This window comes from Oncorhynchus mykiss, chromosome 3 (assembly GCF_013265735.2).
Source record: "Oncorhynchus mykiss isolate Arlee chromosome 3, USDA_OmykA_1.1, whole genome shotgun sequence".
NCBI classification, from domain to species: Eukaryota; Metazoa; Chordata; class Actinopteri; order Salmoniformes; family Salmonidae; genus Oncorhynchus; species Oncorhynchus mykiss.
In genome coordinates this window covers 33,086,278-33,098,352 of record NC_048567.1, presented here as the reverse complement: position 1 = coordinate 33,098,352, position 12,075 = coordinate 33,086,278, and the positions used below count along the sequence as shown (strand labels likewise).

Sequence of the window (12,075 nt, the reverse complement as noted above, 5' to 3'; positions counted from 1 at the left end):
GAGATGCTCCGCTTTTTTGACAGCAGACTCCACAATGCAATTCCGGCACGCTCTAGTTTTATCTTATCTTGATTATTGTCCAGTCATATGATCAAGTGCTGCAAAGAAAGACCTGGTTAAACTGCAGCTGGCGCAGAACAGAGCCGCATGTCTTGCGCCGCATTGTAATCCGAGGGCTAATATTAACACTATGCATGCCAGTCTCGCTTGGCTACGAGTTGAGGAAAGACTGACCTTGTCACTTCTTGTTATTATAAGAAACATTGTGTTGGAAATTCCCCCAAAAAATTGCATAGTCAAATCACACACACACACACCTCACACTTTACCCACCAGACATGCCACCAATGGTATTTTCGCGGTCCCCAGGTCCAGAACAAATTCACGGAAACGTACAGTATTATACAGAGCCAAGAATGCATGAAACTACCTTCCATCGTATACAGTGCCTTGAGAAAGTATTCGGCCCCCTTGAACTTTGCGACCTTTTGCCACATTTCAGGCTTCAAACAAAGATATAAAACTGTATTTTTTTGTGAAGAATCAACAACAAGTGGGACACAATCATGAAGTGGAACGACATTTACTGGATATTTCAAACTTTTTAAACAAATCAAAAACTGAAAAATTGGGAGTGCAAAATTATTCAGCCCCTTTACTTTCAGTGCAGCAAACTCTCTCCAGAAGTTCAGTGAGGATCTCTGAATGATCCAATGTTGACCTAAATGACTAATGATGATAAATACAATCCACCTTTGTGTAATCAAGTCTCCGTATAAATGCACCTGCACTGTGATAGTCTCAGAGGTCCGTTAAAAGCGCAGAGAGCAAAGAACAAGGAACACACCAGGCAGGTCCGAGATACTGTTGTGAAGAAGTTTAAAGCCGGATTTGGATACAAAAAGATTTCCCAAGCTTTAAACATCCCAAGGAGCACTGTGCAAGCGATAATATTGAAATGGAAGGCGTATCAGACCACTGCAAATCTACCAAGACCTGGCCGTCCCTCTAAACTTTCAGCTCATACAAGGAGAAGACTGATCAGAGATGCAGCCAAGAGGCCCATGATCACTCCGGATGAACTGCAGAGATCTACAGCTGAGGTGGGAGACTCTGTCCATAGGACAACAATCAGTCGTATATTGCACAAATCTGCCCTTTTATGGAAGAGTGGCAAGAAGAAAGCCATTTCTTAAAGATATCCATAAAAAGTGTTGTTTAAAGTTTGCCACAAGCCACCTGGGAGACACACCAAACATGTGGAAGAAGGTGCTCTGGTCAGATGAAACCAAAATTTAACTTTTTGGCAACAATGCAAAACGTTATGTTTGGCGTAAAAGCAACACAGCTGAACACACCATCCCCACTGTCAAACATGGTGGTGGCAGCATCATGGTTTGGGCCTGCTTTTCTTCAGCAGGGACAGGGAAGATGGTTAAAATTGATGGGAAGATGGATGGAGCCAAATACAGGACCATTCTGGAAGAAAACCTGATGGAGTCTGCAAAAGACCTGAGACTGGGACGGAGATTTGTCTTCCAACAAGACAATGATCCAAAACATAAAGCAAAATCTACAATGGAATGGTTCAAAAATAAACATATCCAGGTGTTAGAATGGCCAAGTCAAAGTCCAGACCTGAATCCAATCGAGAATCTGTGGAAAGAACTGAAAACTGCTGTTCACAAATGCTCTCCATCCAACCTCACTGAGCTCGAGCTGTTTTGCAAGGAGGAATGGGAAAAAATTTCAGTCTCTCGATGTGCAAAACTGATAGACATACCCCAAGCGACTTACAGCTGTAATCGCAGCAAAAGGTGGCGCTACAAAGTATTAACTTAAGGGGGCTGAATCATTTTGCACGCCCAATTTTTCAGTTTTTGATTTGTTAAAAAAAGTTTGAAATATCCAATAAATGTTGTTCCACTTCATGATTGTGTCCCACTTGTTGTTGATTCTTCACAAAAAAATACAGTTTTATATCTTTATGTTTGAAGCCTGAAATGTGGCAAAAGGTCGCAAAGTTCAAGGGGGCCCGAATACTTTCGCACGGCACTGTATATAGCACCAGTGAACAGCAAACCTGTTTTTTTTTAAATACAGCAAGACCTCACAGCACAACACAGCACCAGTTCCAATCCAATGTCATTAATCAAATGCTATGCATTTACATTTGTTGGATGACATGAAAATATAGCTTTTTGGCCACGCACACCAGTGGTGAGTTAGGCGTCAAAATAGAAAATAGCCTTATACCTATTGTAAAGTATGGTGGTGGATCTGATTTTAAAATGGGGCTATTTTACTTCCACTAGTCCTGCGGCCCTGGTTAAGGTCAACAGCATCATGAACTTCACCTAGTACCCTGATATTTTTGCCAAAAAACCTGGTTGCCTCTGCAAGGAGGCTGAAACTAGGTCGGAGGTGGACCTTCCAGCAAGTCAATAATCCCAAGTGACCCAAAATCCAAAGAAATTGTTAATTGACCACAAAAATCTACATTTTGCAATGGCCATGTCAGAATATCAAGGATCTGGAAATATTATGTATAGAGTTCTCAAGTCTCATAAAACATTTTAGAAAAAGGCTCAGTGCCGTTATCCTCACAAGGTGGGTTCAAACTCAAGCCTACTGCACAACAACACTTTCTATGGCAAACAGAAGCAAAAGGTTCTGTGTACCCCAATGAGACTGCAACAGAGGTGGATTAGTGATCTATGCACGTGATGAGCAACATTATTACCTTCAACCTGAAGACATTAGTTTGACTGATGGGGTTTTAACCCAAGTCTCCTGTGCACCACACAATGTAACTTTTCAGGACTCTAACCAGTTACTCATCACGCAAGCATCGCAAGTCACAGAACCAATGCCTAGGCCTTAGCTCCGCAGGCTAACAAAGTCTTAACCCAGTCAGTCATGTTTTTTGAAAAAACATTTAACCTTTATTTAACTAGGCACGTTAGTTAAGAACAAATTCTTATTTACAATGACGGCCTACCGAGGAACAGTGGGTTAACTGCCTTGTTCAGGGGCAGAATGACAGATTTTTACCTTGTCAGCTCAGGGAATCGACAAGTACCCTTGACAAAGACATGAAACTAAAGAAGTCAGCATGCTTCATTTTGGCTGGCGGCTAGCCAAACCGAATGAGTGTGCTCGAATACTCCCTTAGCCTTACGAGTGGCGCAGCGGACTAAGGCACTGCATTGCAATGCTGAGCAGTCACTACAGCCTCGGGTTCGATCCCAGGCTGTGTTACAGCCAGCCGGGCCCGGGAGAGCCATGAGGCGGCACCCAATTGGACCAGTGTCATCCGGGGTAGTGGAGGGTTTGACCGGATGGGTTTTCCTTGTCTCATCATACTCTAGTGACTCCTTGTGGTGGGCTGAGCGTCTGCAAGCTGACTTTGGTCATCATTTGGACAGTGTTTCCTCTGACACATTGGTGTGGCTGGCTTCTGAACCCAGCAAGCAGTGTGGGTTAAGGGTTAAGCAGGCAGGGTCATATTTCGGAGGACGCATGGCTCTCGACCTTCGCGTCTCCTGAGTCCGTAGGGGAGTTGCAGCAATGTGACAAGACTAACTACCAATTGGATACCACAAAATCGCGGCGAAAAAGGGGCAAAAATAATAAATGCTGCTTGAATACTTTTTTTTTTTTTTTTTAAACAACGCAATAGTGCAGATTGTCCATTTTGAGACACCGTAGCCAGTATGCACTTTCTCAAATAGTCAGAATTCTAACGCAGGATATCTGTCATTCATTTTGATGTTTTTGCAAAGGAGATCTTAGTCACGCAATTTTACATCCAACTAAGATGTTTGGTGCAGTATTTCTCAATGAAAAAATGTGCATGAAAACGAGTCGTCCCAAAGACTTTATTGAAGAATCCCTACTGTTGACCAATCACCTGATTAAGGGGCGTAGACTTCGGCTTGCCTCTAGAAAAAAAAAAAAAGTGTCCTCAAACAGCTGAAAAATGAACAAAAACAAGAAAATTGTCATAATATAATATAGTAAAATGCACAAACTGTTTCGGCTGGGAAGCATGCGGACACCATAACATGTCAAACTAACACGTCTTCAGGGCTCAGGCAAGGTTCTCATTGCATAAGCATGGGTCACCAAACCGCATTCTTTTGATGAGTAACCTTGCTGGATCTTGATGACTTAGTATTAGTGTAGCAGATGGGGGTTTGTGAAACTCACTACTCAGCCTGAAGCGTTGCCCTTTTAAAGAAGGCCTGTTGTAGCCCTTTTCTGCAGTCAAATTACCTCGTGGCCTCATGGGTGGAATCTGGGGGGGAATCTGATGTTTCTATGTCAAACAATTGCGTTATAATTCTTATAATACAAACTCAATTTACTACATTTCAACTCTATATCCGAAATGGTACAGGTGTCTTTTTTTAAGAACAAAACCATGTGTGTGAGGTGTATACTTTTGTTTCAAAGTAGATTTGTTTAAGACTACCAAGAAACACTCTGTGTGACCCTGATTGGAGTAAAAGGTTAATAGCCTGATGGGATGGAAAGCTTAAAATGTTTTGTATATTTTATTGTATGGGCAGTCACGTGTGTTTGAGGTCCTGAGTTCAACTTTCGATATAAGCGGAATTAGGGGGGGGGAAGCGGTACTCGATAAGCAAGCGGTATATCATAATTTACATTAACTTCCTCATCTCATCCCTATGGGCTTTAGCTAAGTGGGTTAACAGTCTTGTGACATCCAGGATATATTCTGTTCAATCTTTTACCCAGACTTCAGCAGAAATCTAGAGAAGCATATTTCGTTTTTTAAAACATTTTTTTTAAAGAACCACCAGTCAGGAAGATAGACAGCTGATACTACACCGAGCAAAAATCAGTTTTTAGTTAGTTGAAAAATAAAAAAATAAATGTTCCAAATGCACAAAAAGCTAAGTTATCTTAAATTTTGCACAGAAATTTGTTTGTTTTACGTCCCTGTTACAGACCATTTCTCCTTTGCCAAGATAATCTATCCACCTGCCAGGAGTGGCATATAAACATCATGATCATTACACAGTTGCAACTTGTGCTGGGAATAATAAAAATCTACTAAAAATGTGCAGTTTTGTCACAGCATATTGCCACAGATGCCTCAAGTTGAGGGAGCGTGCAATTGGCATGCTGACTGCAGGAATGTCTACCAGAGCTGTTGCCAGAAAATTGAATGTTAATTTCTCTACCATATGCTGCCTGCAACGTAGTTTTATAGAATTTGGCAGTACGTCCAACCGGCATCACAAACACAGACCACATGTAACCACGCCAGCCCAGGACCTTCACACCCGGCTTCTTCACCTGCGGGATCATCTGAGGGGATGTGGGGGGTGCCGAGGAGTATTTATGTCTAATGATGCCCTTTGTGGGGGGAAAACTAATTCTGATTGGCTGGGCCTGGCTCCCCAGTAGGTGGGTCTGGCTGACAGGTGAGTGGACCTATGCCCTCCAAGGCCCACCCATGGCAGCAACCCTGCCCAGTCATGTGAAATCCATAGTTTTGGGCCTCATGCATTTATTTCAATTGACTGATTTCCTTATATGAACTAAAACTCAGTAAAATCTTTGAAATTGCATTTATATTTTTGTTCAGTATATACAGTATACACCAGCGTGGCAGTTGTACTAAACTCCTAAAGGCATAAATAATCAATGTGCATCATTAATAAAAATTACAATTGAATGCTTAGATAAAAATGTATAATATGGAGAGCACTGCAATTGCGGGCGGTGCAGTTGCCGTACCAGGCGGTGATACAGCCCAACAGGATGCTTTAAATTGCACATCTGTAAAAGTTTGTGAGGGTCGTAGGGGACAAGCCGAATTTCCTTCAGCTTCCTGAGGTTGAAGAGGCGCTGCTTAATCACACTGTCTGTGTGTGGAGGACCATTTCAGATTGTCAGTGATGTGTACGCCATGGAACTTAAAGCTTTTCTCCACTGCGGTGTGTGGTGGACCTACAGCACAACACCTGAGGCATTGGTTGGATGTTTAATTCCATTGCTGTACACACAGATTTGCACAGGTGTAAATTGGACACACCCACGGTACCCTATCAGGCTGATCAGACAGGTCCGGGTAGCTGGTGATCTGCTGGAAACAGTGAAAGGATATATTTACATGACTACTACTCACTCCCTTGCTTCATTCCAGTGCAACCACTGACTAACTATAGCTAGGGCATATCTAGCAAAAAAAGTGTTGCGTTAGAAAGGGTGGGAGATGAGGAAATTATGGACGGGCAATGAGGCACGGCTGAGTCAAATAGGAATCCCGACTTAATGAAGTGGTGATTAAAGAGCTCAGCCATGTGCTTCTTGTCAGTAACAACCACATCATCAACATTAAGAGACATAGGCAGCTGTGAGGAGGAGGGTTTATTCTCCAGGTCTTTAACCGTTTTCCAGAACTTATTGGGGTTAGACCCACAGAGAGAGAACGGCTCCTTAAAGTAACTAACTTTTGCCTTCCAGATAGCCTGAGTGCACTTACTTCTCATTTGCCTGAACGAGAGCCAGTCAGCCTGAGTATGCGTGTGCCGAGGCTTTCGCCAAATGCAATTCTTGAGGTGGAGTAACTCTGCAACATCTCGGTCGAACCAGTGGCTGAACCTGTTTTTAATTCTAATTTTCTTTATGGGGGCGTGTTTGTTAACAATACCACTGAAAATATCAAAAAAGAAGGTCCAAGCGTCTTCGACAGAAGGGATCAAGCTGATTCTATACCATTTTACAGAAAACAACTATTATGTAGAATTATTGAAAAACCCTGTTCATGACAGTATCGATTTGTTTAATCATATTAAAGTACGTCTTTGTGTTTGAAGCATTGAATTTCTGCAATCACGTACATTATTTCAATGTGTGCCCATGAACTGTTCACACCGTAACATAGGGATACATGAAATGTCACAAGGTTACAGTACACTTGAGGTCTCCGTACAAAAGCGAATCACAGCAATATCCAGGAATTTCCCAGGATCAATGTCAATGTATAAATAAATTATTAAATGCTTAGTGCATGATCAACAACAAACAGTATCAGAAATGTAGGAAAGAAAGGTTGCGTTTTAATGTCACACGATTTTAGCCAAATCTGTGAAGACTCCAAGCACGAGAAAGGTGTTGATTAAACTCATGAATAACTAGCTGTAATGAATATATCTATGGTCCCCCTTTATATCTTAATGTATTCACATGAAGAAAAAAAATGAGAAAAAAATGATCATTTTGAAATACTTTCTTAGAAAGTTTGCAACAGTTCCAAACAGGTGTCCATGTCAAGAAACGCTCACTGGTACCCTAGAACAGCAGTCCCCAACCACCAGGACGCGGCCCATTCGCTACCGGGCCACACAAAGGATAAATCATTATTTATTTTTATTTTTTTTAATTGTCAAATAAAATAATTGTATACAATTATAGGCCATTTGTGCAGTAATTACATTGGTGCAGTCTGTTGGTCCTTTTCTCACCACTCTAATATCTCGGTCACGCCCACAACAGTTTACAGATTTTGAACTCGAGTAATGAGCGTTCATCACGGTCTGCGTGAGCTGTGTTGCCCGCCAACTTTGTACTAGCTAGCTACGTTAGCTGAAATGAATAAAAACCACCATCGCTGGAGAGCTTCTTCTGAAGAGAGATAAAAAGACCCAACGATGATGTCGATAACGCAGAGACAGCAGAGACCGAGAGCGCAAAAAAGAAATTTGGCCTCGTTCAATATTAAATATGATGAGTCCAACCTAAAATATGGCTTTGTTGCGACAGGTGACTTGAAGTCCCCTGTGCGTAGTATGTGGAGATCCACATCCGACGAGCGTCAGAGCCAGTGTAGTATGATTCGATCTTAGTCCTGTATTGACGCTTTGCCTGTTCGTCAGAGGGCATAGCAGGATTTCTTATAAGCTTCCGGGTTAGAGTCGTGCTCCTTGAAAGCGGCAGCTCTAGCCTTTAGCTAAGTGCGGATGTTGCCTGTAATCCATTGCTTCTCGTTGGGGTATGTACGTACGGTCACTGTGGGGACGACGTCATCGATGCACTTATTGATGAAGTCAATGACTGATGTGGTGTACTCCTCAATGCCATCGGAGGAATCCAGGAACATATTCCAGTCTGTGCTAGCAAAACAGTCCTGTAGTTTAGCATCTGCTTCATCTGACCACTTTTTTATTGATCTAGTCACTGGTGCTTCCTGCTTTAATTTTTGCTTCTAAGCAGAAATCAGGAGGATAGAACTATTGTCAGATATGCCAAATGGAGGGCGAGGGAGAGCTTTGTATGCGTCTCTGTGTGTGGAGTGAAGGTGGTCCAGAATTTTTTTCCCTCTGGTTGCACATTTAACATGCTGATAGAAATTTGGCAAAATGGAGTTAAGATACCCTGCATTAAAGTCCCCGGCTACTAGGAGCGCCGCCTCTGCGTGAGCGTTTTCTTGTTTGCTTATTGCGAAATACAGCTCATTCAATGCTGTCCTTGTGCCAGTCTCTGACTGTGGTGGTGTGTAAACAGCTATGAAAAATACAGATGAAAACTCTCTAGGTAGGTAGTGTGGTCTACAGCTTATCATGAGAAACTCTACCTCAGGCAAGCAATAGCTCGAGACTTCCTTAGATATCGTGCACCAGCTGTTATTTACAAAAATACATAGTTCGTCGCGCCCAGACGCCGCTCTTCTATCCTGCCGGTGCAGCGTATAACCAGCCAGCTGTATGTTGATAGTGTCGCCGTTCAGCCACATCTCCGTGAAGCATAAGATATTACAGTTTTGAATGTCCCGTTGGTAGTTTAATCTTCTGCATAGGTCATATACAGTTGTAATAGGAAGCTTACATACATTTAAACTCCGTTTTTCACAATTCCGACATTTAATCCTAAAACAAAATCCCTGTTTTAGGTCAGTTAGGATCACCATTTTATTTTAAGAATGTGAAATGTCAGAATAATAGTAGAGAGAATGATTTATTTCAGCTTTTATTTCTTTCATCACATTCCCAGTGGGTCAGAAGTTTACATGCTACCAAATACTAATTGAGTGTATTGCCTTTAAATTGTTTAACTTGGGTCAAACGTTTTGGATAGTCTTCCACAAGCTTCCCACAATAAGTTGGGTGAATTTTGGCACATTCCTCCTGACAGAGCTGGTGATACTGAGTCAGGTTTGAATGCTTCCTTGCTCGCACACGCTTTTTAAGTTATGCCCACACATTTTCTATAGGATTGAGGTCAGGGGTTTGTGATGGCCACTCCAATACCTTGACTGTGTTGTCCTTAAGCCATTTTGCCACAACTTTGGAAGTATGCTTGGGGTCATTGTCCATTAGGAAGACGTATTTGCAACCAAGCTTTAACTTCCTGACCAATGTCTTGAGATGTTGCTTCAATATATCCACATAATTTTTCTTCCTCCTGATGTCATCTATTTTGTGAAGTGCACCAGTCCCTCCTGCAGCAAAGCACCCCCACAACATGATGCTGCCACCCCCGTGCTTCACGGTTGGGATGGTGTTCTTCAGCTTGCAAGTCTCCCCCTTTTTCCTCACAACATAATGGTCATTGTTTCATCAGACCAGAGGGCATTTCTCCAAAAAGTACGATCTTTGTCCCCATGTGCAGTTGCAAACTCTATTCTGGCTTTTTTTTTATGGTGGTTTTGAAGCAGTGGCTTCTTCCCTGCTGAGCGGCCTTTCAGGTTGTCGTTTTATTGTGGATATAGATACATCTTCACAAGGACAATGCTTTGCTCTGAGATTGACTTGCACTTTTTGTACCAAAATACGTTCAACTCTAGGAGACAGAACGTGTCTCCTTCCTGAATGGTATGACGGCAGCATGTTTCCATGGGGTTTATACTTGCGTACTATTGTTTGTACAGATGAACGAGGTACCTTCAGGCTTTTAGAAATTGCTCCCAATGATGAACCAGACTTGTGAAGGTCTACAATTTTTTTTCTGAGGCCTTGGCTGATTTCTTTTGATTTTCCCATAATGTCAAGCAAAGACACTGAGTTTGAAATACATCCACAGATACACTTCCAATTGACTCAAATTATGTCAATTTGCAAAATTGCAAAAAAGATTGGGGGCCACTGCCCTAGAAAGACTAATGCAACACAGCCAACGACAGAAGAAAAAAAGCAAAGCATGAAAATGAAAAAAATCCAAATAGAAAAAATGTTAAACAGAAAAAACAAAGCATGAATGCAGCTGGAATAACGTTAACTAGCTAGCTAATTTTATCATGCTAGTTAGAAAGCTAGCTAACTCATTTAGAAAAAAATGTAGACCACGAATTGAAGATATTGTCAAATGATCTTTACCTTTCAGCAAAGATAGTTGTCTGTATGACAAATTATTTGAGAATGCAAGGGCATTCACTTACCATACTCTGTGGGGACAGGGTCAGGGTGGTAGGTGAAGTGCGCAGCATTCCTTCTTTGTGTTTTTGTTTGGGATGAGCAATTCGGGGATAACCTCAGCAGAGTAATCCCAAACAAGCTCTGATCACCAATATTTACATTCGCGATGGAGGCTTTCGAGCCTGCACCTCTGAGTAGAAACCGTGCAGCAGCCGCCATTGCTGTTGTGAGTGGACTGAACAGGAAGAAGAGAATGATGACAGAGTCCCTTTTTAGTCAAAAGCGGCTATGATTGGTTGAAACAGTGGGTGGTGTCAGTGGGTTCAGCCTCTTGTCCAATCGCCCTACATCGACCCTGAATACTTGAGGGAGTTATTTTACGCTGGCCCGCGTTGAGGTGTCCGTCACGTCGTCTGGCGAAAGCGGGAAAGGAGTAGCCCTTCTCAAATCGAACAGTATAATCTGCGCCCCTCGGTCATGTTATCATCAAAGCAGCATGGCATCGTCCAGAAAAGTACAAAAGATATTTTCCATAAAATACATGTTTTATATGTGTTTTATTGGGGAGGCCGATAAAGCAATCACTTTTGCATGGGAAAACACAGAATCCTACTCATTACTTCACGTGCTAATTACATCACTTGTATTTTGAGACTACTTCGCTGTCGGACAGAGCGGGCACCCGACTCAAGTGCGGGAGGCAGCAATTAACTTTCAGCCGATGCAAAACACGCCTACACGGGCGCCTGGGCGAGATTAATCGAACTCCCTACTTGACTTTTGTCACGTTCGACATTGTAGCCCACTATTAAAGCGAGTCGAGACTGACAGATCTACAAATGACCTTGCATCCTAAATAACTACTCAATATTATTTGTAGATCAGTCAGTCAATCACAATTTACCCATGATACCATCACGGTTTTGACGCTCTCGAACAAAACCATTGACTCAGGTAAAGAAGTTGTGCCAAAGATTATGGATATACTGACAAAATAATCTCTCGCCCTAACACTTGGAATCGTTGTCCACAAAGTGGCACGGCGGGCTGTCTAGCCCCCGCCCATCCTTTCTTTGGATTGGTGGATACATGTCATTATTGTAAATCTGTTTTTGAATATTCGATGAGGGTTGTTGACGTCAACCACCTGTATCAACGGAGAGAGATGCTACACTACCTGCATCATTCAATGACTATGCATAACCATCTCGAGACAACGCCGTTATAGTGTTTTTCTCTCAAATCTGCTGTCACCTGTCCTACTTATATAAGAACTTAAGCATTACGAAACTTATATTTGATCAAATAAACCTCACGCGCAAATAAAACATACAAATGTTTTTTGACCAAATTCGACACTCTCTAATTGACCTTCATACAAAACCTTTGCTTGGTCGGTGAAATAGAGACAGCTTTTCCTCCGAGTTGGGCCTCTCCCTCTTTCTGGTTGTGCCAAACACGAAAAAACTAATGACTTTTTATTGTGGGATGATGAAACTGTGTTGTCACTAGTTACCACAGCCACAAAGTCATACATCGCGCCCATTCATGCAATTTATCTACTTAAAATTATATTTTAAACCAATGGCATCGGCAGAAATCCATTGTCGAAGGGCGGGCAAAAGGAGGTCCAAAATGTAGGCACTCAAACCATCAGAGTTTATTTTCATGTTTACCACGGTTAGAC

At 42.2% G+C, this 12,075-nt stretch overlaps 1 protein-coding gene across 2 annotated transcripts in view; it reads right to left on the bottom strand.

Annotated features, from left to right (window-relative positions):
* Positions 1–11,844, bottom strand: part of LOC110518871 (2-oxoisovalerate dehydrogenase subunit beta, mitochondrial) — an 86,207-nt gene extending 74,363 nt beyond the window's left edge. Inside the window, exon 1 of one of the 2 annotated variants that reach the window (XM_036973900.1) lies at positions 11,773–11,844. Coding sequence is in view for 1 of the 2 variants with exons in the window: in XM_021596255.2 (XP_021451930.1) it covers positions 10,412–10,607 (196 nt within the window). In the remaining variant the exon portion in view is untranslated. Of the gene's footprint in view, positions 1–10,411; positions 10,651–11,772 lie in introns of those variants that run through there. The other variant, XM_021596255.2, reaches the window with a different exon arrangement.
* Between the last annotated feature and the right edge of the window lie 231 nt (positions 11,845–12,075).